Source organism: Aotus nancymaae, unplaced genomic scaffold, assembly GCF_030222135.1.
Source record: "Aotus nancymaae isolate 86718 unplaced genomic scaffold, 86718_ANA_hifiasm-v0.15.2.pri h1tg000077l, whole genome shotgun sequence".
Taxonomy (NCBI): Eukaryota; Metazoa; Chordata; class Mammalia; order Primates; family Aotidae; genus Aotus; species Aotus nancymaae.
The window spans coordinates 13,815,742-13,836,869 of NW_026988492.1; the positions used below are offsets into that span (position 1 = coordinate 13,815,742).

General features: G+C 37.4%; 1 protein-coding gene across 15 annotated transcripts in view; it reads left to right on the plus strand.

Moving 5' to 3' along the window:
• The window catches only part of NEBL (nebulette), a 371,607-nt gene that overhangs the window by 266,433 nt on the left and 84,046 nt on the right, over nucleotides 1-21,128 (plus strand). For 12 of the 15 annotated variants that reach the window (XR_010339481.1, XM_021666830.2, XM_064368376.1 and 9 more), the window contains 5 exons: nucleotides 1,123-1,233; nucleotides 8,246-8,356; nucleotides 13,459-13,563; nucleotides 19,364-19,465; nucleotides 20,420-20,521. The exons of 2 other annotated variants lie outside the window; for them this stretch is intronic. Coding sequence is in view for 12 of the 13 variants with exons in the window: in XM_021666830.2 (XP_021522505.1) it covers nucleotides 1,123-1,233; nucleotides 8,246-8,356; nucleotides 13,459-13,563; nucleotides 19,364-19,465; nucleotides 20,420-20,521 (531 nt within the window). In the remaining variant the exon portion in view is untranslated. The remainder of the gene's footprint in view (nucleotides 1-1,122; nucleotides 1,234-8,245; nucleotides 8,357-13,458; nucleotides 13,564-19,363; nucleotides 19,466-20,419; nucleotides 20,522-21,128) is intronic. One more of the 15 variants, XM_021666744.2, reaches the window with a different exon arrangement.

Here is a 21,128-nt window from a genome sequence, read left to right on the forward strand (position 1 = left end):
AATGAGAAATACGCTGTATTCATTTTCCAGCTGAAAAATTATGTAGTTTCTTTCTGAGAGCATTTAGAACTGCCGTTTATGTTGCATTGTAAAGCATAATGTTAACGATGATGATTTCTGTGATGAGGCATTACCGTTGTCTGTGAATAGATCACTTAGAAGAGATACGTTTGAAATGAAAAGGAATGAAATAGTGTTGTAAATGACTGACCTCTAGTGTTTCGTAAATTATGTTGGAAAAAGATCAACTTGATGTTCTTGGGATTATTTCTGCTAATGCAAAACAATTTTGAATGAAATCAGTACATTTGCCTTCATTAAGTACCAAAATCCAAAGACTGTGGTAGCAGAAGGCTTGCACAGGATCTATGCTCCGTAAATCAATGCTCAAATCTAGCTCTGAGCAGGAAGAACATCAGGAGCTTGTCTGCAGATGATGGAAGAACACAGTTTATTTGTCTTAGCTATGTTCCGTTCTCCTGTGCAGATAAATACTTGATGTTCTCAATTATTGATTATGTTTCCTGAAGGAGTTAATTGCAGAACAAAATATTGGAAGTGAGCAATCTATTGTGTTCCCTTGAACCTAGTTTTCCCAAGAGAAAAGAGTGTTTGTCTTTAGGGTAGTGATTTAGAAGCCTTAAAGACAGTATGGATTAGAGGTGGGTAGGCACGTAAACAACACAAAAGCCCTCCCCTCTCCCCCTGGAGCAGGAGGAGGCTGAGAAGACCTGAATAAAAGAAAACCGTCCTTTGTCAAGTTCTAGACAGTAGATTCTAATGACTTGTATTTCCTGGAACAACTCGAGTTGTTTGCTCACTCATCCAACATGAAACTGTCAATATACACAAATAGATTTACTTTTAGAAATGTGCTTGCGTTTAAATAGAAAGACAGCCGTTATGTCCTTGCATGTCTCATTGAAAGCGTTCTCTATGATAAATTGGATTTATTTCTATTTCTTCAGAATACATTTGTCAGCTCCAGTATCTAAAATTAAATTGGTCTACAGATTTTTAAATCAATTCTGTTTCTGAAGAAAATTTCTTCTTTTCTTCTTGTATTCGTAGTTAGAAAAAACATGGAAATTTATTTATTTATTTTTCCTGTTTTTCTCCCAGGCAAAATACAAAGGCACCATTAAGGCGGACCTGTCTAATTCTCTTTATAAGCGGATGCCAGCCACAATTGACAGTGTTTTTGCAAGAGAAGTTACACAGCTCCAGAGTGAGGTGTGGTTTTTCTAAAGCGTTTTGTGATTATGTAGATAAAACATATAACCGGAAAAAAGTTACTTAGCATTTTAATAAAATCTTTTCATTATGGGTGTTAAATGCTAAATGATAGTTGAAAGCAACTGATTAATGTGCTGTCTGTAGTTGCTGTTGAAATCGCAGAAAATGAAACGGACACGCAGGTTTATGTCAGTCACGTGGTACTGTTTTCTGAGTCCCATTCAACACAATTTATAGAGCAAATCTTAATCTCATTTAGACAGTTTACATGGATGAAATTCTCATAGTAAATATTAAACTATTCTCTAATTTGATATATGATCCCTAAGTGGAGAATATTTGACGAGCTTGTTAAAAGTCACATAAAGAGATAATGGGGCCGGGCACTCTGGCTCAGGCCTGTAATCTCAGCATTTCAGGAGACCAATGTGGGCAGATTGCTTGAGCTTAGGAGATCAAGATGAGCCTGGGCAACATGGCAAAAGCCGGTCTCTACCGAAAATACAAAAATTAGCCATGTGGTCATGCAGCTGTGGTCTCAGCCACTCAGAAGAATGAGGTGGGAGGATTACTTGAGCCTGGCAAGTCGAGGCTGCAGTGAACCAAGATCATGCCACTGCACTCCAGCTGGGCAACAGAGTGAGACTCTGTCTCCAAAAAAAAAAAAAAAATTATAATGGTTAAATTCAGGTTCACAGATCTGCTTCATCAATTAGACAAGTGGTTCCTGAATTTCCTTTTCTGTGGATGGTGTTTTACCTTTAGGATATCTCAGGCTACCAAAAAAAGTCCCCATCAGGTGGAAGTCACTATTTGGTGATTGCAAGTTGCAGAGCAACTTAAGAATTGTCATCATGTAAATTCATTTTGAATCCAGAAGGATTTAGGAGTAATTTTCTCTTTGTAGCTTATCAACACATAAGGCATTCTTACTCTATTGCCTTTCTTAAAACAGAATTTCTAAATGGAATGTTTCACCTCTTTCTAGTTCATCATAATTTTGTGTTTTCTTCACAGCACAATCAAATTTTGGGGAGTTGTTTTGTTAATCTGTTCTTTACCTCTCCCAGCTACATGAGAGCAGGGACCTCATCTGTCTTGTTCCTTGCTCTGGTCTTGTGCTCGGAAGAGTTCCTGGCACATAGAGAGTGTTTAGTAAATACTGGTAAAATGGATTTTTGTGTAATTTTAAAATTTAATTTCTAAGGGTATGCTTCCTTTTACATAATTTGTATTCTTCATGTCACATTTTAGGTTAACAATAGTAAACACATGGAAGTTGTTCTGTGCATTTCACATGTATTTATATCATCCAATCCTCACAACAACCCAATGAGGTGTGCCAGTTTAAAGTTGTGGAGACTGAAGCACAGAGAGGTTTAGTCACTTGGCCAAGGTGGCACAGCCAGTGAATGGCAGCACCAACACATGAATACGGGGGGCTGTCTAGCCCCAGAGTCTAGGTTTTTAACCACACACTATGCCATACTTTTTCTACCATTTCCAACCCTCTTTTTCTTATTAAGCAAGTTTACTTCTTTCCCCTGAATCTCTCTCTCTGTCTCTCTCTCTCTCTTTCTGAGATGGACTCTTGCTCTGTCACCCAGGCTGGAGTGCAGTGGCTTGATCACAGCTCACTGCAACCTCCGTCTCCCAGGTTCAAGTAATTCTCCTGCTTCAACACTCCCGAGTAGATGGCATTACAGGCACACACTACCACACCCAGCCAATTTTTGTTTTTTTTTTTTTTTTTTTTTTTTCAGTAGAGACAGTCTCACCATGTTGGCCAAGCTGGTCTTGATCTCCTGACCTCAGGCAATCTGCCCACTTCAGCCTCCCAAAGTTCAGGGATTACAGGGGTGAGCCACTGTGCCCTGCCTTTCCCCAGAATCTTTACTTTTAAGTAGAGGATACTTAGATAATTGCATTTTTTAAATTTTAGGTTCTGGGATACACGTGCAGGATGTGCAGATTTGTTACATAGGTAAATGTGTGCCATGGTGATTTGCTGCACCTGTTTAATATCCACCCATCTCTTAATACGCCCAGCATGCATTAGCTATTTTTAAATAGTCCGAAAATATATTACTCTTGAAAAATGCTGAGCATAGTTATTCTTTGCAGAACACCTTTAAGTATTTCACTATTAAAAATTTAAATGTCCACTGTGTACCTGACTTGGCAGTAAAGGAATCTCAGTTATGCAACATGCAGCTTAAAATGTGTAATGTCAAGGTTCTGCATTGGTGACTGTGACTAATATGCCCTTTCTTTTTCCTGCCAATATCTGGCCACCTAACCACTTGCTGATAATGTGGGTTACTTTAAAAAGCAGATAATTACAACCCAACACTTAATATGTGACAAGCAACAATTAAGCAATAAAATAAAGAAAAGGCAAACAATCTATTACTGCTTTTATACTTCCTTGGAAAGATAACTTTTCAGATATTTGCATTCTCATTTCTTTTTGGAAGCGCACAACAGCTCTCAGTTTTCTATAGCATAAATAGGTCTATAATACACAAATCCATGCAACACAGAACTTAATATGAAAAATAATCCAAGTGGTGTATTTTGGAATCTATCATTTGCTTTGTCAGGATAGGTTACCACTGACATTGTTGATATGTTATCCTAGGCTAAAATAGACACCACTGGGAAATGTGCATATGCGCTCACAATTAGCATTGTTTTCCATTGCTGTGATTAGTCACTGAACTTGTTAATAAAGAAAAACCTGGATTCTGAATAAGGTAGCTATTCCAAAGAGTTATATAACTGTCATAACATTTCTTTAGATTTGTGTACATCAATTTTATTGTTAAAATTGTGATTCTTAGAGTTAACCTAATATCAAGAGGGGCAAGAAAATAGAACTATTTGATAGTATCTGTGATAATTAAACAACTAAACATTTATTGTGTCCAAATAGTATCAGATTTGCGATACCCTAAATTGGAGTTTTGGATGAATTCTGAAAATGAATGACATTCTGGGTTCTAATGAAAAGTCTCTTAAACTTTTGACAAATTATTAAAGTCAATTTGCAAACACTCTCAGATGCTTAAATTCTAACTAGAGTGATAAGGTAGAGTTAGCTAGATTAACACTTACAGAAAATGCCTGAAAGGAAGGAATGCCATAAAAAGAGAGACGCGTAGAGTTTTTAGGAGTCCATTTTATTAGCTATCCCCTGTTAACAATTTTATAAGCACAGATCACAAAGAAAGCTTCTGAAAATGAAATGGACCATGCCATGAGGTGGCGAGATCCTTCATCAGGGCTGTTTCAGGCAAAGGCTAAATAATGCCTTATCATTAGAAGGAATTCAGGCAACTCAGGCATTGGAAGTGCACCTTAATGAGAGTCTGTGTTTCATCCATGGAAGTCACAGGATTCTGTTTCAGAAGTTCAGAGATGTCTATGCTATGGGAATAAAAGCATGTTTACCTATGTCATATAAAATGTAAGTTGTATTATTATCCTGATCGTCTTTGTAGCATCCTATGCTATGTTTTTAGACACAATGAATAACCATCAACTAGAGTTAAGGAGCCAACTAAATCATACTTTTCAGAGGCAAAGCCATTATTTTAATTTTAATACTTGACCTCCTTGGTTGGTAAGCTTTAATTTAGGGATCTATGAATTTTCTGAACGTGAGGACAGGGAGAAGCTTCAGGGCATCTGTGAAACCCCCAATTTAAATGCCAGGTTTGGCCAGGCACTGTTGCTCATGCCTGTAATTCCAGAACTTTGGGAGGCTGAGGTGGGCAGATCTGTCGAACCCAGGAGTTCAAGACCAGCCTGAGCAACATAGTGAGACTTTGTCTTTTAAATAAATAAATGCCAATCCTCCCCCCATAATTTAAAAATAAATATACATCTATGTACATATAAAATATAGAATATACTGTAAGATCAATAATATAAATGTATTTATCACTTATATGAACATAAAGTGTTTATCACTTATATAAACATAAAGTGTTTATCACTTATATAAACATAAAGTGTTCATCACTTACGTAAACATAAAGTACCACTATAGCAAGTGCACTCCTGTCTCCAGGTTCCTAGCACCATGGCAATCTTAGTTCTCAAAGTATGAAGGAAACAGCATTAAACCAGGGAAATGCTATACAATCATGGCAAATCCTAAGAAATCAAATTTATCAGCAAATTTATTAGCTTGACACAATTTTCCATTAGCTATTTTAAGGAAGAAAATTAATATGATAAAGTTCAGCTCCCTCCAATTTGATGTAATCTTAATTCTAAAGTGGTACTTAGTAGTGGCTATAAATGAAATGATGATTTTAATGCTGCAAGTAGAAAATTACATAGCCTTTTTAAGAAAGTGCTTTTTAAAATTGTGCTTGATGACTCATCATTTCTATCATAACCCACAAAATGATCAGCTGCATTGGTTACATTTATATAGTCACAAATATATGAAAGTAGGTCTAAAGTACAAAATAAACCAGGCAACCATGAAAAAGGAAATAGGCATATACTAGTTCTTTTCATTTAAGAAGGAGTAAATCTCACAGACGTTTTTCCTTGGCTTTTATAGACTTGGGTACCCGTTAAACTCCTCCTTCCCTTACCTCTGAGTTATAACATGGAATGTAATGGAACTGAGATAATGGACTTTCTCCACCCGAATGGAGGTTCTTAAAGGGTTTCTTGCTTACCATAACTGGTGAAAACGTAAAGATACAGTCACCAGAGGTAGATATCTTGATGGATTATTTTGATGGACAGACTGTAGCAAAATGAATTATGACTGGAACAATGTGAGGTGCTGCTTCTGAGTCCTGGTAACCAACCAAATCCGTAGGATTCAAGGTAGAAACATGGCTGGGAAGGACTGAATAAGACTTAAAGGCATCAGTTGACAGAAGTCTCAGCACAGCTATCAAAAGAAAAATGTTGTGATTTATGGATGTGTTAATAACATTTAGCACGTGATAGGTAATAAGCTGTATTAAATCAAACAGTTCTAATTAAGATTGGTATGACTATTGTAAACACCTAAGAAAGAGATAAATTGGGATTTGGGCTGAAGAGAGCATGTAGGGTGTTCAGGAGTTCAGCACTTTAATCCATACCGCAAGTCTGGAGGAACAGAAGTCACTGACGGCTGTCCTCCCACATTGGAAGTTCTGTCTCCAGCCATATGAGCTAGGCTTTTTTCATATGGCCACATAGATGCAGCTATGAGGAGATGGACAGAGGTTTCAGTAAAGAAAAGGACTTTTAATCTGAGCTTTCAAAATTTAGAGACTGGGATGCCCCAGATTGAGTTCTCTTTCAGTAGAAGTTTTTGAAAAACTAGTTGGGGGTTCAGAGAGGGGATTTAAACTTTGATAGTTATACTAGATGGCATTCTTTTTTGGATAATGAGATCCAATGACTTTAGTTGTAAAAATCAGACTTAGAATGATCATATTAATCCTTTAGATCGGTGTATTGTCATTCTGTTTATAAAAGCCAGTGAAGAGTTTAAGCTCATGACAATGTTTGGTAAACTCATTTATTCATCTGTCCGTTTATTGCATTTCTACTCCGTCATTCACTATGATAGGCACAGGATATTAAAAGATGTGTGAGACAGGCATGCACTCAGGAGCTTATATTGGTAAAAACGTCCTCCTTAAGTTTAATTATATATACATTTTTTCATTGAAAACTAGATCTTGTTTTGTTCTTGTGGAAGCCTGTTCTAGTTTTTTTCTTTTTTTTTTTTTTTGGCAGGATCTTGCTCTGTCACCCAGGCTGGAATTGCAGGGCCTCACTACAGCCTTGACCTGCCGGGCTCAGGCAGTCCTCCTGCCTCAGCCTCCCATGTAGCTAGGACAACCGGCACACACCACCACACCTGGTTAATTTTTGAATATTTTGTAGAGATGGGGGCTTCACTCTGTCGTGAGTGAGTCTCTCTCCTTGACTTTCCTAATTACAAGCATGAGCCACTGAGCCTAGCCTACTTTTTCTTTCTTAAGTTGCCATTTTTTTCATGTCAAGTAATTCCAACTCCATTTAACATCCTTTTAGTTTAAACTTTTTGTATATTTTAAAATTAATTTTGCCTTCTGTCCTTCATTTGTTATTGTTTTAGTCTCATTCTTTCAGTTCTTCATTCATTTATTCATTCACTGAATAAATATTTTGTGTCAGGCACTACTCTGGGTTCTGAGCATTTAGTGAACGTGACAGTTGTATTTAGTAAGGAAGACAGATAAGTAATTATCCATAAACTAAACAAAGTAATTAAACATTATGAAGGAAATAAATAGGTTAATAATATCGGTGGAGACCAAGGGATTAACTTGGTTGCTGTCTTTAGGTTCTTCTTTAATTTCAAACTTTGTGGTTGAGTTTGGTTACATGTGCTTCTGAGATACCTTTCTCATGTCCCCTCTCCATCCTAGTATGGAGGAATTTCAACGTGGTGGTAATGGCTGGCATTAGGCATTTCCCTAATGGAGGCCAAGACTTGATATATCTGAGAATTTTGCCTGCATGCTATGTTTTCTCTCAAAGATTTGTGCGTTTAATGAGGCTTATATTATCTTATAGCTGTGTCTACATAAAATCAGACCCAATCATTTGAAAACAGTTTACTTTTAACTATCCTGTAATTCTCCTCTACTTAGTTGTTTTTCCCAAGATTTAAATCTCTGTCATCCATAACCCAGAAAGCTCTTGATATGGATGATTTCTAAAACTACAACTGAGGTTTAAGCTAGGTGAATAAAAGTGAAAATTTCATCTTTGGTCAAGGACATTTTGAAATAAACAACAAAGAATTAGAATCAGGAATCTAAACAGAAGCACAAAGATGAATGCATTATAGATATTGTCTTGTTACAGAGATTTAGGCGAATTTAACTATCATTGGTGGTTTTTAAATATATAAAGTCCTAGCAAAACACTGAAATTTAGCAGGCAAGAATTTATATACCTCTAAATGGAACTAACAATAATTTGTGTTTTTCAGGTGGCCTATAAGCAGAAACATGATGCCGCTAAAGGATTATCAGACTATGCCCATATGAAGGAGCCCCCTGAGGTTAAACACGCCATGGAGGTCAATAAACACCAGAGTAATGTAAGGAAGCTCATTTCTCAGAATTTTCTAGAGTTGCAGTTAAGTCATATCAGGGCTTATGATTATTTTGCTAAAATTTAAATATTACAACAGCCCTATTCAAACAGGACTTTAATATTTCTTATCAGTGAGAGATGCATCTGAATTATTCTATCCACAGTCATTAACACCTTGCCAAATGCCTTTATGTTGTCAGGCACTTTCAGGCCTTGGAATTTTGCTTTGTACAAGACAAACATAGATCCTTCAGACATATTGGGTTATCAAGCATTTCCGGAGCTTCCTTCACTTGATGCTGAAGCTCATGGTTTCTAAATCTAGAATCACAGAAGAACTGGAAGAAAGGGCATCAGGAATCAGTGGCCCACAGAAGGATCACTCACAAACACCAGTTAGATTGTAACCACTACTGTTTCTTTTAGCATGTTCGTAGGAGCAAATGGTTCAACCTAAGACCCATGGAGAATATGACAGCAATAGATGCCTAATGGCAGACTTAGAAGACAAGAGGGAGGAAGTCAGTCAGTAGAAAATAAGTTTCTTCTTTGGTAAAAGTTACCAGGTGCATCAAGGTTTGCATGCATTTGCTCAGTTACCACTGCCATCCTGGTAGCCGAGAAGAGTAATTTCTTCCTGGAATTGTAGGGAAAGCTTTTTTATCTCCTCATCTTGACTTCTCTTCTCTCCAAAAGGAATATGTGAACTGTTGGTCAGGTTCTTTATGCATTAAAATCAGCTAAGATAAACTGCCTGTCTTTTTTGGGTCAAGAAACTCCCTTTCTTAGATAAGTACTGAAGTACAGTTGTCATCTCACATAGAGTGTGTTCCGCCACTCAGTCCCTTTATGGAATGGTGCTTGGCTGACCATGTGCCCCCGTAGCCCACTGTGCATGTTTTCCACAGAATAGCAACTGTTATTTGATATTAAATTGCAGTAAGCCAATGTTTAAGTAAAAAGTAGAATGAGGTTTTACATTTCAACCCAAATATACAAACATATGCCAATACCTGAGCACTTTTCTAAGATGCTTTAAGATTGCTAGGAGATGAAGAAGCTACGTGTCTGCAGTTATTTTAAGGGGGTGCTTTACAAGAACTGTTTGCTTACAGAATGACTGCAATAATCATAACTACCAGCTACTGAGCACAGCCATGCACCAGGAACTATGCCAAGACTTTGATCATTTCTGATTCTCATGAAAACCCTGTACTGATTTCTATTTTGTAGATGAGGAAAATGAGACTAAGAAATCAAAATCCTGAGTCTACTCTTTCTGTTCCACCTTGCTGCCTCCACCTTAAAGGTCACTGGCGATTAGTCAAGGTTTTAAATGCAGTTTTAAAAAATGGGGAGCAAAATATGTTATCTTCGGATTGCAAATGCATTACAGGAAAGAATAACTGAGAAACCCTGAATTTCCAGTATTTATATAACACCGAAGAGACTTTAAATTCACACAAAAGACTATGGGTTAGAAGGTGGTCTGGTGGTCTGGGGTGAGGGCTGGTGTTACAGATCCCCGGGAGGCTCTTTCCAACTCTATAATTCAATGAAATTCAAATACGGAAGTTCCTTATCATAGAACTGGGCTTATTATTTTAACTCTGCCTTTTCTTCTAAAAGGTCTTTGATTGAGGGATTGAGGGAATAGAGTATAAAGCCCTTTTCTCCTTCATTCAATACTGTGTACTTATGGGAGAAAACTGTGTTTACTTATACTCCTCTGCCGACTCGACTCAACCTTTGCATGCAAAGTTTGTACATATAATAGGATTTAGAAAGTGTTTAAGACTATTTACTCAGATTTAAAGTGGGAATGATATTTGTATTCTACCTGTGAAGTGGTTGATATTCCTCTGGAGTCAAGCCACTTTGAATAATACATTTGTTGTCCCTACAATATGAAATTTAAACATAGGTCTTGAAAGCCACAAGGAAAACTAGTAAGTGCATCTCCTGGTTCAATGGGTGGATCTATGGAAGCTTAACAAAAGACAGTCTCCTATAAATCTGTCTCTGTGAAAGTTTAGCCCAATGAAACTCATTGCAGAGAATTTACTAGTAGAATTATCCTTTCATAATGTGGACTGTCACTTTGCACTACAGCTATGAATGACTTCATTTAATTTAAAATAAAAGCGTGTCATCATATGTGGATCTGATTCACCTAAAAACCATGGAAGTCAACATCTTTGCCTTTTTTATGTTTCCACTAAAATCAAGTCAGATTTTATTTAGAGAACCAAGTTTTATCTGTCTTGTGCCTTTAGAAATGTGAGTAAGCAGAACAAAGTGAGGGAGAGGACTCATGTGACTGTCCAGATAAATTCCCACCTCTGAGTAATGGAGTTCCCAGGGGAAGAGTATCCTGGAGGCAGTAGTCTTTTATGCCACCCCACAATTAAATGATCTCCAAACAGCAAAAGAAATATATTTCTTAGAATATCCTCCACTGTAATGAAGCAGCATCACTGTCTGGGGTTATACCTGAGTTTCATTGTCTTATGTCAAGAAAAGGACATGAACACACACAAGGAGTGAGTTTAGGAGTGGAGGTTTACTAGGCAAAAGAAAGAGAAAGGAGAACAGCTCCCTTGCGAGAGAGAGGTGCACCCAAATGGGACTTGTGCCTTGTGGCAGAGTGCACTGGATTTTATAGACAGGCTTGAGGATCAGGTGTCTGATTTACATAGGGCCCACAGATTGGTTGGACCAGGTATGACGTTTACATAGCCTGCAGGGAAGCTGGTTGCCCCACCCTAATCATTTTATGCAAATAGGGTATTTGCCTGGAGGTTTCCATGTTGTCTGCTCCCTACTGTACACATGGTTGGAAAGAAAAAGGGAAGATGGAGCCACCATTTTGAACATGGCTACTCCCAGGTAGCCTTTTCCTATTGGCACAACTGCCAACATTCATGCCTGCAAGCTTCCAGCTCACTTGTGTATGTCTGCAGCTCGATTTTACAGGCTGCTCTTTGTTAGGAAAGAAAATGACTTTGGGGCTGCTTTTCATTGAAAGGAAAATCTTACCAAGGACTTCTTTACCCTCACTATCTGCCTAAATTGTTTCTTCTTACTCCTGTATCAGTAGCGTATACTAGAAAAGGAATTTGGAGTCAGACATTGGCTAAAATGCTTCTTGGCCACACGTTGCTTGGATGACCCTGGAGAAGATACTTAATGTCTCTACATCTCAATTTTCTCATCGTAAAATGGAACAACAATATCTACCTCAGCAGATTCTCACAAGTTACTAAATGAAACAATACGCATAAAGGGCTTCACAGCAGAGCCTCCACCTTAAAGGTCGCTGGCAGGCATTGTTGATTCTGTTTGGTTCTCCTTCAGTTTTCAAAGGGTGATTTGGGAGTTTAGGGTGATATCATAGTTAATTTGAAACAATTAAAGGAAGTTCAATTTATAAAAGGCCAAATCAACCTGAAATTTATATTAGGAAATGTTTAGGTCGGAAGGGCATATCCCAAAGGTTCCTGAACCTATCTTAGTAATAGTATAATCAGAAAATGATTAAAAACAGCCAACTGAAATCTCTTTGTATCTTGAGGGACATACCTCTGCCAAATTTTTCTAATGTAATTAGAGAAATTGGAGATATTCTATCCTGTGACTTTCCCCTAAAGATGGGCTTATAATGAAAATCCTAGTTAAATTGTTAATTCTCATCAATCTTATCAGAGACATGAAGTCCAGTAGTTCTGAAATAAGTCAAACACATTTTAAACTCTATTTTAAGTTTTGTATCTATACAAAACTTAAGTGATCTATACAGACTTGTGATGAAATTGGAGTGGTAAACTTTTCCAAAACACCATATTGGTAATCAATTCAATGTGTATTAGAAAGAAGTATTCAGTGTGGGAAATAAAAGACTTAGTGTTCTTTTCAAGAATGATATATGTACTTTCTTAAAATTAATAAAAACTTATCAGTAGACAATTTCTATTCCATCAGGAAGTGAGAAAGAGTAAAGATAAATCAGTAAAATGATACAGGAAAAACAACTGTGGTTCTATGTGGTTCCCCGATGAGACTTAACAATAATGGTGCTTTAGTATTTAGCATTAAAATTAGATATATTAGTATTTTATTTATCTCTAAGACAGAATAGTCAGTAATACTTATTGTGCCTTCTGTACAAGATTGTGGTGGTGATAAAATTAAATCATGAATATGACAACTTTTATCAACTATAGAATGATTTAGAAACAGTGACAACAATCTTTTTTTTTTATTCTTCTCTTTTCTTTTTATTATTGTTTCCTCCCCTTTCCTAATTTTCCTTTCTAGCTCTCTCTGCTTTTTAACTATTAGAAAACTTTTTTATTGCATTTTAGGTTTTGGGGTACATGTGAAGAACATGCAAGATTGTTGCATAGGTACACACATGGCAGTGTGATTTGCTGCCTTCCTCCCCATCACCTATATCTGGCATTTCTCCCCATGCTGTCTCTCCCCAACTCTGCACCCTCCGCTGTCCCTCCCCTGTTTCCCCCTGACAGGCCCCAGTGTGTGATGCTCCCCTCCCTGTGTCCATGTGTTCTCATCGTTCAACACCCACCTATGCGTGAGAACATGTGGTGTTTGATTTTCTGTTCTTGTGAGTGACAGAAATCTTAAATGACAAACCATTCTGGCCATAATTCCTTATTTTACTCCTTTTGGAAGATTGAAAACTTTTTCTGTCTTGTGAATAGTATCAGAACCTACGTTTACTTATATTTAAAAGACTTTTATTCTGTTACAGAAAAATAATATTTACAATTTATTTAGTAGGATTTTACATACAGCATGCCCAAAGATAAGCATCACTTGAGATGGAATTAGCAGTCCACATGCCTATTTGATGATACCTGCAGGGCTTCTGCAATGTGAGAGTTTATGCTAAAGACAAAGGTTTTCTCGAGATGGTTTGAACCGCTGCTTAAAGATTATCAGTATATACTGTTACATGACTTGCCTCTGTTCCACAAACTTAAAAGGTTATATATCCTGTCTAGTTTCTTCTCACCAAGAATCAGTTTAACCTTCCACAGAGTAGCAAAGGGTTCTGGGTCAGCTGGGTTTCTTTTCTTTTAGGTATGCCTGCTCGTGCAGCCCTTGGTCCCCATGGGCAGCTGGCTGTCTGGCTGTCACTCCTGCAAGGCTGCCATTTCTGAGCTGTCTCAATCTTCTCATCTCCAGGTACTTGACTGTAACCTCAAGGAGAGTCTGTGGAGGTTTTGCTTTGCTCTGGTTTATTAACTCCTACCACGGAGTCTCAAGTCACTGTTGCCTGAATATAAAAAGCTTGCTGGTAGGCCCCTGTGAATCCTCTGACTGCACACGTGTCTTCCCAGCACTGCAGAATAAAGGTGTCTATTTCACTTCGACTTTCAAAATCTCATATGCGTTCCTCTTATTGGCCATGTCTAACCCAGAGCTATTTAAGGAAAGGAATTCTGGAGGATGTAGTTCCAGCCTTAGAATGGAGTGTTGATGCAGCCCAGTTGAGTCAAGACACAGCAGGGATGGAGTGAGGATTTAATGAATTGATGAGGAAAAGGATTGCCTGATACCTTGGACACTCTGCACAAGCATAGGGAACACGTGAAAGACATGGCTCTTATGAAACAGAAGTGGAAGGATTATAAGGAGAGAACAAGCTGAGATTAAAAGACAATAAAATAAGATAAAAATATGAGCTTATGGTGAAAATATGGTGAGACAGTAAAGAAATTCAGAGAGATTTTGATAGAATTCAGATCTTCATTGGAAACAACAAAGAACATATTTGGCACTGTAGCAAAATGTGAGGCCGAGCACGGTGGCTCACGCCTGTAATCCCAGTACTTGGGGAGGCCAAGGTGGGTAGATCACTTGAGGTCAGGAGTTTGCAACCAGCCTGGCCAACATGGCAAACCTCGTCTCTAATAAAAATACAAAAACTAGTTGGGCGTGATGGCAAGCACCTGTAATCCCAGCTACACAGGAGGCTGAGGCAGGAGTGTTGCTTGAACTGGGAGGTGGAGGTTGCAGTGAGCAAAGGTTGTGCTGTTGCACTTCAGCCTGGGCGACAGAGCAAGACCCCATGTCCAAAAATGAAAAAGAAAAAAGTGAAATGGAGTCTGTGTTAGAACACTCTAGATTTAGTGATGCAAATCTATCTCAAGTTAGTGCAAGTGAAACATGAGATTTTATTGTGTATGTAATTGGCAAATCCAGGCTATCTTAAGGCATAAGTGGACTAGAGGCTTCACAGTGTTACCAGGACTCTTCCTCTCTCTGCGTCTCTGGGCTCTGGGCTGTTTATAACACTTTCAGACAGGTGCTTTCTATGTGGATTCAAGGTGACAGCTGGTGTTTCCAAACTTTAATCATCCTCATAGCAGCTGATTGCAGAGAAAAGAAGAGCAGCTCTTTCTCCTCCAGCCTCAGATCATTCAAATAACTCTGGCCTTGCTTGGGTTACTTGTCTGTCCAAGTTCATTAATCATCGTTTCCAAATGGTTAAGGTATCTGACTGGACAACCTAAGTCAACAGGAAGGCAGGCTGAATTTGAGAGCCCCACTGATCACATGGAGTGATGAGGGAGCCATTTCCAAATGAAAAAAAAAAAAACAGACAAAAAAATTTAACGCATGTCTACTACAAAGGGATTAGATAGGAGAATGACTTAGATACATGGGAAAGAATAAAGAAATAAATTCAGTGAAAAGAAGCCAAGAGGAAGAGATTAAGCACCTAAGGTAATAATTCTAAGTGTTTCTATGGAAGAAACAAGAATCACTATTTTCAGATAAGACTCTATACTGTTATACACTATTAAAAGGCAAAAGTGGTTCATCATGGGTACAAGATAAATGTATAAAAATAGTAATCATATGATAATTTCTTGCCCAGTGCCAGACATATATGATAAAATGATGAAACTTCATTGAAAGGTATAGTAAAAGATTTAAAGAAATGGAGGAATATACCACCTTCTCCTAGGGAAAGACTGACATTTTGTTGAGATATCATTTTTCTTTAAGGCATTTTATAGAATCGGTGCAATGCCCACTAAAATTAGTTATTTCCTTTGTGGAATTTACTAAAATTATTCTAATGAAAATAAATGAAATAGATGAGTAGTAAGGAAATGAAAATTTAACAGATATTATGATTGCTTGAAAATTTTCATACAGTCACATATTGGAAAAATGTATGAGTCAGTGAATGTTAAGTCCTTAATATGGTACATAATGGTCTAAAATGGAGACTGTTATTTTATTTTCGTCCCCTCCTCCTCGTCTTCCTCCCCTCCTCTTTCCTTCTTCCTTCTTCTTTAATCTTTCTTTTTCCTCATTTTTTCCTCCTCTCTTCTCCTCCTGTTCTTCCTTCTCCTTGTTTGTTCTCTGCTATGCTCTGAGGACAGACTAGAGAATAAGACGTTAAGGAAAATAATGTAAAATCAATTACTGACCCTCAAGTTCACATCTCTCCTGAGTTGACGATTTCATCTTTTCTCTGTCCTTATGCAAAACCAAATTAATAGAGCACCACATTGTCATGAGAAGACTGAAGAGTGAAGGCCAATCCACTGTTCCGATGTGGTTAGCATCTAGGGTATGAATTTATTAAGGAATGGAAGAAAACATATATGTATATACACACTTTGACCTCCCAGCCTCTCTTCTGCTGTGTTACTTTTTTATTCTTCCTGAGTTCTGACGGATGGTGAACTGGGGTAAATACGTATTGAGAAATGTCAGATGAGCTTCCCTCAAACCTAGTGTTACAGGAAATCGGTCCTGATCCAGACCCCAGGAATTGGTTCTTGGATTTCATGCAAGAAAGAATTCAGGGCGAGTCCATAGAGTAAAGTGAAAGCAAGTTTGCTAGGAAAGTAAAGGAATAAAAGACCGGCTACTCCATAGATAGAGCAGCCCTGAAGGCTGCTGGTTGCTCACTGTTATGGTTATTTCTTCATTATATGCTAAACAAGGGGTGGATTATTCATGCCTCCCCTTTTTAGACCAGATAGGGTAAAGGCCTGATGTTGTCATGGCATTTGTAAACTGTCGTGGCGCTGGTGGGAGTGCAGCAGTGAGGACCACCAGAGGTCACTCTCCTCACCATCTTGGTTTTGGTGGATTTGGGGCAGCTTCTTTACTGCAAGCTGTTTTATCAGCAAGGTCTTTGTGACCTGTATCTTTTGCCAACCTTCTATCTCATCCTGTGACTTAAAATGCCTTAACCATCTGGGAATGCAGCCCAGTAGGTTTCCGCCTCATTTTACCCATTCCCTACTCACGATGGAGTTGGTCTGGTTCAGATGCCTCTGACACTAGCAATGGGTTAGGTATAGGACAATGAGGCATCTGTGCAGGAAGCCATGTTGCCGTTCCATATATATTCAGACACCCTTGCAGAAAGTGACATCAGGAGTGTGCCACCCTTGAATGTCCCCCAACGTAAACACCCTTTCCTATGGAATAGTCCCAAGAAGTGATATTCTGGAAGATCTGACGAGTGATCAGGCACGGAAGCTTTTTTCTGTGTGGCTCGGTGGTGTCCTCTTGTTGGAATTTGCAGTTCATGTCAATCTTAATATTTGTTTTGAGTCACATATGCCAGTCTCTAATTTGCAATTTACATGGATGATGGGGCCCTATTCAAAGTCCTGCTCCTGCCGCCTTTGTGCCGTTCACCTCTCTTCATGCAGTCATTAGGCTGAACAGCATATAATTAGGTAACCCATGTAAAGCTTAGATTTCTGAAAGGTTGCGGTTCTATTCAAAAAGTAAGGGTTTCCATTTTTATTCTCATTCTTTTCTAAACAAAAAGACATTTCCCCCCTGTGGTTTTCATATGAATGTAGTAACTTAGAAACAGTCTTGTAGGTGGGTAATAATTTGGGTTTGTTTTCACCTGAGAGCCGGTTTTTGTTTACACAGCTTGTATTTAACTTAGCCTAGGATGAGATTGATTTACCAACATTTGTGGATGAGTGTGTTGCTTTTGGAAGCCAATGGAATTGGCCTGTTTAAAAAATCCCTAAAGATTTAAAATCCACCCAACAAAATAAGTCAGATTCCAGCTTATTTTTATGTTTCTTTTACTACCTGTATGCATAAAACCTACCTGAAATGACTTGTTAACGTAAAACTTCTGAAAATATAAATATGGAAGAAAACAGATGTTCCTTTTAAAATTATACTAACTGTGTTTCTGCTGTGTTCACTTGTCAGATTCATGATTATAAATGTAGTTTAAAAAATAGTCTTGGTGGTGAAGCAAATGTAAGCTCATAAAAGAGTAAATAGAAGTGTATATAAATGTTTCATTGAAATAAAATAACATAATGCACAGAGGACCTGTTGAAGTATTAATGCATTGTCACTTCTTACAATTGATCTTATTTTTAAATAGAATAAGAAAGGGTGAACTTTTTAATTCTGCTAGGTTGAAAGGAAACTAACAAGATATATTCATATTACCCAGAATGCTGGTTTATAGCAGTCAACTAGGGAATTCATTAAAATCAGACTTTTGGGCACCACCTATCAAAATTCTGTTACAGAGGATTGTGGACCTCAGGAATCTAAATCTTTAATAAGTACCCCTAAATGATGCTATTGCAGAAAGGTTGCAGGTGACATTAGAAATATTTGTACACAATGTAATTAATTGTGAATTTTGTACAGATGTCCAGTGATGCATTTTTGTGATCTAACTTCCTATGCTCTGAAAAAATGAAGGTGGGTTTTAAGAATGTCCATGACTGTACACTTTGCATTGTAACCTTAATAGAATATACTTTAATTGCCAGCTAGTCCCTGGGGATATTGTGAAAAGAACCACATCTGGCAAATATTGCTTCAGCTCAAGACGAATCTCAAAAAATAGAGAAATGGGCTCACCAGTGAAACATTGACCATCAGACATTATGCCAATTCAATTGTCTCTCTTTCCATTTGTCAGTCAAATTAATCTAAATGATGAATGTGATTTTAACTACATTTGGGAAAATTTATGTCTTTTTCTTTTTAAATCTTTACTTACTGTACTTTGGCTTTGTGTCTAACACACATTGAGAAGAATGTTCCTCAGTGTAATTGTTTTTATTTTGGGAGGTTCAAGGCATTGCAATGATATTTATTGGGTGATAAACCTGTCAGTACCTTAGATCTCCTAGGCATGGGCCTTTGAAGAGAACAGCATTTGAAGGGAGAGAAGAGTGTAGCTGAAAGGGGAAGTGCTGGAGACCCACCATCCCCAAGGAAGTAATTTGCAATATTCTTGTGCTTGGGCTTATTTTCCATCTGGTGGGGCTTGAGACTTTGTGATGGGCAGGTTGAAGTTCTTGATGAGGATATTCTGCTTGTGAATATAAATGTATACACTTAGATACAAAGACATGCTCATAAAGTGGTAAATATAAAAACTCTTTCAGATTGGATTTGTGTCTTGATCTTAGTCTTATTTTTTAGGTAGCATAAATTCAGTTCAAGTTGTTTTTTTTTTTTTTTTTTGAGACAAACTCCCACTCTGTTGCCCAGGCTGGAGTGCAGTGGTGCTATCTTGGCTCACTGCAACCACCTCTGCCTCCTGGGTTCAAGCAATTCTCCTGCCTCAGCCTCTTGAGTAGCTAGGATTACAGGTGCCTACCACCATGCCCAGATAATTTTTGTATTTTTAGTAGAGATGGGGTTTTGCCATGTTGGCCAGGCTGGTCTTGAACTCCTGACCTCAGGCGATCTGTCCACTGCAGGCTCCCAAAGTGCTGGGATTACAGATGTGAGCCACCGCCTGGCCCAAATATGGTAATATCAGTGAGATATAGGTATAGTATAAAGAATTAATATACCTATACAAATAGATGCACAAAAAAATCAACTTAAGGTCAGTAGGCTCTCTAAGCTATTATGATGAGAATAAATAATGTTGTGGACACTAAGGCTAGTAGCTATGTGAAATTACTAATGTATTTATTTTTTAACCAAAACTGTCTCTGATCAGATTTCTTACAGGAAAGACGTGCAAGACACCCACACGTACAATGCAGAGCTTGACCGACCAGACATCAAGATGGCAACCCAGATCTCTAAGATCATAAGCAATGTAATTTCTCTTTCTTAACCTTGAACAGAAATAATTTCTTACTTTTGTAGGAGGCAAAGCATAGCTTCAGTGGTTGGATGGTTAATTTAATTAGTATGACTAATCAATATAAAAGAGTAAATCTCAATTCCTCCCTCCCAAATTATTCATTTTATTATGCTAATTATTTGGGTATATGCCGAAACAGGCCAAACTCAAATTGGCTGTGGCTAGTGTAATCATACTTTCAGAGAAATAAATACTATTTAGGTATAAGTTGACATTCCAATGTCTCAGCCTGAAAGTCAAGGTTATCAGTCATGTGGTTTCATATAATCTCTCCCTTCACCCTGCTCCAAAGACTTTTTTTGGCCTTGTTTCCATATTGCTGCTGTTAATTGTGTAGGTTCTCTTTCACCAACACTTACCTTTGTCTGCTTCACACGTGGGATAACTGTTTCTTATCTTCTCTAAGGAGCCCACTTTAGTTAATACCGCTTTACTTAAACATACTGAAAACCCTGGTTACAAATGATAATTTAACTTGAACCAAAAATTTTAATAACATGGGCTAAAAATCAGTCATTACCATATTCAACTGCATGTCAATCAAATACAGCCAGAACAGAGAATAAATGAAATGATAAGAGCTACCTATATGGAGAGTACAGGATCTCAGTTCCCCAGAAAATTTCCCTAATACCTTGTTTTAGTATTTATACATAATTACAAAGATGATGATGACTGAATAGTTACCCTCAAAATTAGTAATTATTTTACTGCAAAAAGCCGAGTTTATGTAAGCATGGGATAAAATCAATGACTGCTTTAGCAGTCAACATTTTAGTGTTTGATATGTTGTAAGGAATATTTTTTAATGGAATGAGGTCTATTCTATTTTATTTTGGCTAATGTCAATGTAATTCATCATTTGAGGGTAGAAATATGTAACATTGTCGTATTTATTCATTTTAGGCAGAATACAAGAAAGGACAAGGAATGATGAATAAAGAGCCTGCTGTAATTGGAAGACCAGATTTTGAACATGCCGTAGAAGCTTCTAAACTTTCTAGTCAAGTAAGGCTCTAGTGATGATTCCACAATGACTTTATTCAGAGATTTTGTTTCTAGCAGCGCAGGAAAATATTTTATTTTAGATAATATCTTTAATTGCAAGGATAAACAGAGATAATGTTTCTGAACCTATTTCAGATGTGCTTGCAATAATTATGAATTTCAGTAAGGGAAAAAATTATGTCTAATTTTAAGCATAAAACAAAGTTTTCTTTTCTCTAGGCATAAATCTGAACATTTTTCAATGAGTTTAGCCATGTGGTCACATTTCCCTGGATTTCCAGAAGTCATCAATAATCATACTAAATAATTGTGTTTTAATCTTCATACACACACACACACACACACACACACACACACACACACACACAGTTAATTTAGTAATAAAAATATTAATGTTTCCCAATTTTCAAATGCTTTTGTTTAGTCACAAAATTTAAAAGTGGAGATGAAAATGAAGAAAACTTTGAAATCTTGTTGAAGAACATAAAATAAGACCTGAAAAAGTATAAAGGCATTTTATGGTTTGGGCCGAAAGTCTCAATAGATAAAAGTGTAAGTTCTTTCAGAACTATCATATAAATGTCATGCCACTTCTATTAGAATCCAA